Here is a 5,353-nt window from a genome sequence, read left to right as displayed (position 1 = left end):
TGTTTCTAGCAGAAATGGCTTGGAGCTCATCTCCCTGGTTGTGTCTTTCTCAGACAGAGCCACCTGTGGAGATAGTTAACAATTAACTTTTGTGTCTCTGCTTCTTTTTCTATGGCTGCTTCTGTCTTCTTCAGCCTCAGTCAGCCTCGGCAGATGCCCGCTAACATTGAGCCTAGCTGCAGGAGGTTTCATCCTGTTAAAAGGGAGTTTTCCTCTCGACTTTCATATTCGTTGTGAGGGATTGCTAAAGGGTTATCGACATTATGCAAGTGAAGGTCGTTCACAGGTTCATCCAGGTAGAGCATGTCTTGCGAGTCAATGACTGGATGTAGTCAACTGGTTTTCCTAAATAATCTAGCAGTACCGTCTCTGTAATTTGGCTTGGGAATACATGTGTTTTGAATCCACTCTATATAAATAAAATTAATTGAACTTTATTCAAAGTTGTGAATGGGATGCCCTGTGGTGCAGTTTGTAGCACTGTCACTTGCAGCAAGAAGGTTTTGGGTGTGATTCCTGGCCCGGGGTCTTTCTGCAAGGGGTTAGCATGTTCTCCCTGTACATGCGTGGATTGTCTCCGGGTACTGTTACAGTAGGTTAATTGGCCTCTCTAAATTGTCTTTATAGTAATAGCCATTCAAAATGTTCCCCCTTTACTTGATGGGCCCTTGGCTGGTCTCCTACAATTCCTTTTTATACATCAATCTTTGTTCTAAAATATTTTTCTGTCATGATTTGCCCCGGAGAAGGCTGGGTTTACTCCAGTGGCTGGAAGTTGGAGGGGATTTTTCTTGGAGTTGCAGGGAAATGGGCTGCTTTTCGGCTGGCATTTGACTGGCAATGGCAATTTTGAATGGCTGCTACTCTAGATGTGAGTGTGTGTGCATGGTTGTATGTCTTTGTCTGTCTACAAGTTGCCTGCAACAGACTGGCAACCTGTTCATGGTTTACCCTGCCTGTTGTCCGTAGACTGTCAGAAATAGGCAACTAGCAGAATAAGTGGGGAAAGGTAGACTGATCTGAATGGATATCTACATGGATATTAATCGGAATGAGGATAAAAAAAAACATCTCTCTCAACTGGACACATTATTTAACTGATCAGGCCTTCAATCAGATTGTGTCCATGTAAACGTAGCTAGTGAAAGAATTAAATCTTGGAAATAAGATACCATTTATTATAAAACTGCAAAGAACATTAAAATAGACAGTAAAATACCCTGTTTTGTTTTTTTTTTTGTGCAGACTCACGTGGTTTCTTGGTGGTGACAGTGAAAGAAGGGCTGGATGGTCCAAATCCGGCACTGTTCTGGGCTCTGACTGAGATCAGGTAGACTGTACTGCTTGTCAAACCGGAGAGCAGAGCTGTGCAGTTGGTAACTCTCACTCTGTCTGCCTCAGTCTGCTGAGAACTTTCCTTCCAAAAGACAACCTAAATCAAAGCAATCACAGTTATTGGATATCTTGCTTTACCCTTAACCTTTCTACAACAGACCCTGACTAAGTTGTTATTTGAAGGAAAGGGGAAGCATGAATATTTATAGTAATAATGTCAAAAATATGTTTTTTTCTTCAATCAGATTATAGCATGTCATGCTATGCAAGTCATTATTTTTGCTAAGCAGTTATTTAGTCAGTCTCACCCTAAAATACCAAGAAAAAAACAGCACTGTTGGGTGGTAGCACCACCAGTGATCAAATAGTCAAAGTCACATTTTCAATTTCCCAAGAGATAGTATATCTGAAAGCAATCAGCAATAAGGCAAACAACAGTGAAAGTGAGGAATATGAGGATTAGGAGTGTGTTGAAATCTGTATCTATAGGGAGATCATTTATGACCTAAACATGAGATAGGGAAGCAGGCAGGAAATGTCAAACAGACAGTATGAGAGCAGGTACTTATTCAGATGGCTGCACACAGGTTCACAGACATCTTTCTCAGGAAAGGCAGATTATAGGGCCTGGAGCCACTGATAACACATGCATCTACGGTGTTTCTTTTCCCTCTGCACTTCAATTACAGCAGTTTTTTCAGACCCTTGAAAAAAAGAGTAAACCGGCTAAGAATAGTTCAGTTTATACTCCTCTGCTATGATTTTCCCATTATTTAGAAAATTAGGTCTAACACACCCAAGTATTTCCTCATTTTATCTTCTTAACACATTCACTGATCAAAAACCATGTTCTTAAAAAAAATAATAAATGCATAAATATAATATTAAAATTATGACACATATAATAAATATGTTGTCTACTATGTAACTGCACTGTCTGGACCTGCTTGACAAAATATACCTTTCAGATCAGAATAGGTTTAATTGGATGTGCGGCTGCTTATAGGAAACTGGAAAAAGGTTCGAGCAATCTTACTATAACTGAAAATCATCAAGCACAGGAAAGAGGCCGAGCTTTATAAAACTTATCAGCTGAGGAATGTTTTGTTACATCTAATCCCAGTTTAACTACAAAGTTAATTCATTTATGATGTTATTAAGCTTTACCTAATTGCAGATTAAAAAAATAATTTTTTTCAATTTTATAAAAACAAAAATCTGAAATGTTACTTCCATTTGAATTTGCTTCCTTTTACTTTGACCAGTTTGATAAAATTCTGTGCAATCAAGATGATTCAAAATACCCTAATTTGTTAATATGGCCCATCTGTTTGAAGGTAAATCACTACTCAAATTCACTTGTTCTGTGGTGGTCTCAGAGGTTTAAGAAACTGCATCAGAAAGGGGAAATAACACAGTAGATGTGCCAAAGGGTTTGGAAGACATTCAAGCAGAGTTTAGTTAAAAATCAATGACCCAAGCATTGAAAATTTCATGCAACACTTCAAAAAGAACACAAATCCTGCTCCAAAAAAAAGGAGTATGGCACAAATGCAAACTGGAAAGCCTGAGCCAGAGATTGTCAAAGAAGCAGCCAAGTGATTAGTGGTGATTCTGGAGATGCTATAAAAATAAAGTATGCACTTTACTAGTCTGGCTAGCCAGAATGAATTACACAGGGCGTAATTCTGTCTGGTAAACCATCATTAACTCCAGCCAGATCTGTCCAGACCAATCACAGCACAGAAGGCGGGACTTGATGTGTGACTCTCAGCGCCTTTCTGCTTTACTGCTAGCATAAGAGCAAGATGACTACCATAATGGAATTTCTTTTTCAGATTTTTTTATATCCTAAGTGATTGTTCCAACATTAAAACCTCATCAATGGACGGCTTTAGTGTCATTTCATTTTAAAATGGACATATTTTTCCTATTCTTGCCTTTATGTGTTACGGACTACAAAATTACAAAAAAAAAAAAGAGCATGTTGAAGTTTTTGCGTCACACGTTATATAATTAGTTGCAACCTGATGAGGCTGACCCTGTGAAATGGAGCTATACCAGCTCTAACAAGACTGGTATGCTGTGTACATTTTCTATCAATCTGGCTGGCTAGGCTGGCAGTTTGCCACAAAACATGACATTAAGGTAAACGTTTTTGCCAACATGAAAATATGTGATAAAAATCTTAAATTGCACATCACCCTGATCATATACATAGTCTTTAACAGCAACTGGGAACCTGTTCAAAGCTAATGGGAGGGCTGATAGAGCAGAAGTAAACCAAAAATGGGCTCTATTATGATCTCTAAAAAGAAGAGTAGAAAAGAAGGAATTACATAATCAAATCAGAGAAATTGTCAGGAGTCTTAACAAATAAGATTAAAGTTTGGAGCTGAACATATAAAGAAGTTCAAGGTATGTGAACTCTAAATTGTGTGGGCAATTTTAAAATCCTGAATGACCACACTAACAAAGTAGATGAGAAACCTTAAAAAACAGTGCCTCGAGGACTGTAGTCAAACCTGTGGCTTTCTACATAAAAAAAATAAAAACTTAGTAAAGATCATTAGTCTAAAACTTATATTTCAGCATCTAACTTTTTGCTACTATTTAATTGCTTAGTTTTATGATAAGCTGCTCGCTTAGTTAACCTTAATAAGCTTAAAATCTAAAACCTTTATCTACATGAACTAATTTAGCTGAGCTGAAAATACACTCTTATACTGCATGTATTCATGTTAAAATTCTGCTTGTATGACACTTAATTAAAGGTGACTCCACAGGCTGAAATTGAACCCTAGCCTGCTCCTGTTTGTAATACAGGAGCATCTTGTAGATAGCTAGTGTGATGCTGAGGCCCAAGCCACTTTTCTCATATTTAGAGAAAACTGGATATTTACATGTTAGAAGTTAGAATTAGTTGGAAATGTAACTAGATAAATTATCTGTATTAATATTGCCTTCAATTATGACAAACCCTGTTTTTTCAGCAGAGGAGATTACATCCTATTGCATTACATTGCCTCCATTAATCCACAAAGCATGTACTGTTATATTTCTCCCTTACAACTATTTTTGTATACAGACAGGGAGGAGTTAAAATATATCTATAAAAAATAATTTCACAAACTAAAAAACATTCACATCTTGTTTCTGCCAGTGGCTCATTGTTCACTTCCCCGTAACTACAAAATAAAATAATTACATCAGCCTCTGAGTTCTGGTAAAGTGTTTGGACAGGACATAATGAATGGGGAAGGGGCTAAGGTTTCACTCTCCAAGGGCAGCTGCTTCTGGGAGAATCAGGTTGTGCTACAGATGGAGGTCATTTCTGTATTTCCTTTAGCTGAAACTGTAATAAAGTTTTTATTGCAACTTTTTTCAGGGATTGCAGTGAGTAAAGCTCTGTCTTGTTATAGGTGCTAACCAACCAAGTTAATACGTCCCGGAGAAAGTTCTATAGGTTTCTAAGAAGTTCTAGGTGATGCTTAGTATTTATAATACCATTACGTTCTGAAATTGGAAGCAGTAGTAAAACTGCAAACCTACGAAGGTAAGGTAAGTTTCACAGGCCTTCTACTCACAGGACTTCTTCCCAGCTAATTTATACTACCTATTTCTGAGTTGAAATAGATCAGAATTTATTTTTATTGGATAGTGACTGCTCTAACATGGCTTAAGGGGATAGAATTATTATTTATCAATTCTGAAATAGATAAATGTATATATATAACATGGAATTGATGAAACACGATATCAAATAAATATTAATGAAATAAATCACTCATTAAATGTATCATTAAAGACATGTATAAATTACAGGTACCATGAAATAATAAAATTTAAAACTTAATGAGCTATAAAATAATTGAATATACATTTTAAACTATCGCAATAAATATTTAAATATCCTATTTTTAAATAAGTTAATTAAAATATAGAATTTATTACTTCACTCTGTATTTATCTATTTCATGTCGTTGCGTAGGAGACTCATCATTAAGCCATTTAAACT

At 36.4% G+C, this 5,353-nt stretch overlaps 1 protein-coding gene across 2 annotated transcripts in view; it reads right to left on the bottom strand.

The window, feature by feature from the left end:
• LOC107093188 (contactin-4-like) overlaps window positions 1-5,353 on the bottom strand; it is a 124,818-nt gene that overhangs the window by 7,893 nt on the left and 111,572 nt on the right. For both annotated transcript variants that reach the window (XM_015388062.1, XM_015388061.1), the window contains one exon: window positions 1,252-1,432. In XM_015388062.1, the coding sequence (XP_015243548.1) occupies window positions 1,252-1,432 (181 nt within the window). The remainder of the gene's footprint in view (window positions 1-1,251; window positions 1,433-5,353) is intronic.

The sequence above is a fragment of the Cyprinodon variegatus genome, unplaced genomic scaffold (genome assembly GCF_000732505.1).
Source record: "Cyprinodon variegatus isolate N-32 unplaced genomic scaffold, C_variegatus-1.0 Scaffold412, whole genome shotgun sequence".
In the NCBI taxonomy this organism is placed as follows: domain Eukaryota; kingdom Metazoa; phylum Chordata; class Actinopteri; order Cyprinodontiformes; family Cyprinodontidae; genus Cyprinodon; species Cyprinodon variegatus.
The sequence above is the reverse complement of the archived record's forward strand: the minus strand, read 5'-3'. Positions and strand labels throughout refer to the sequence as shown.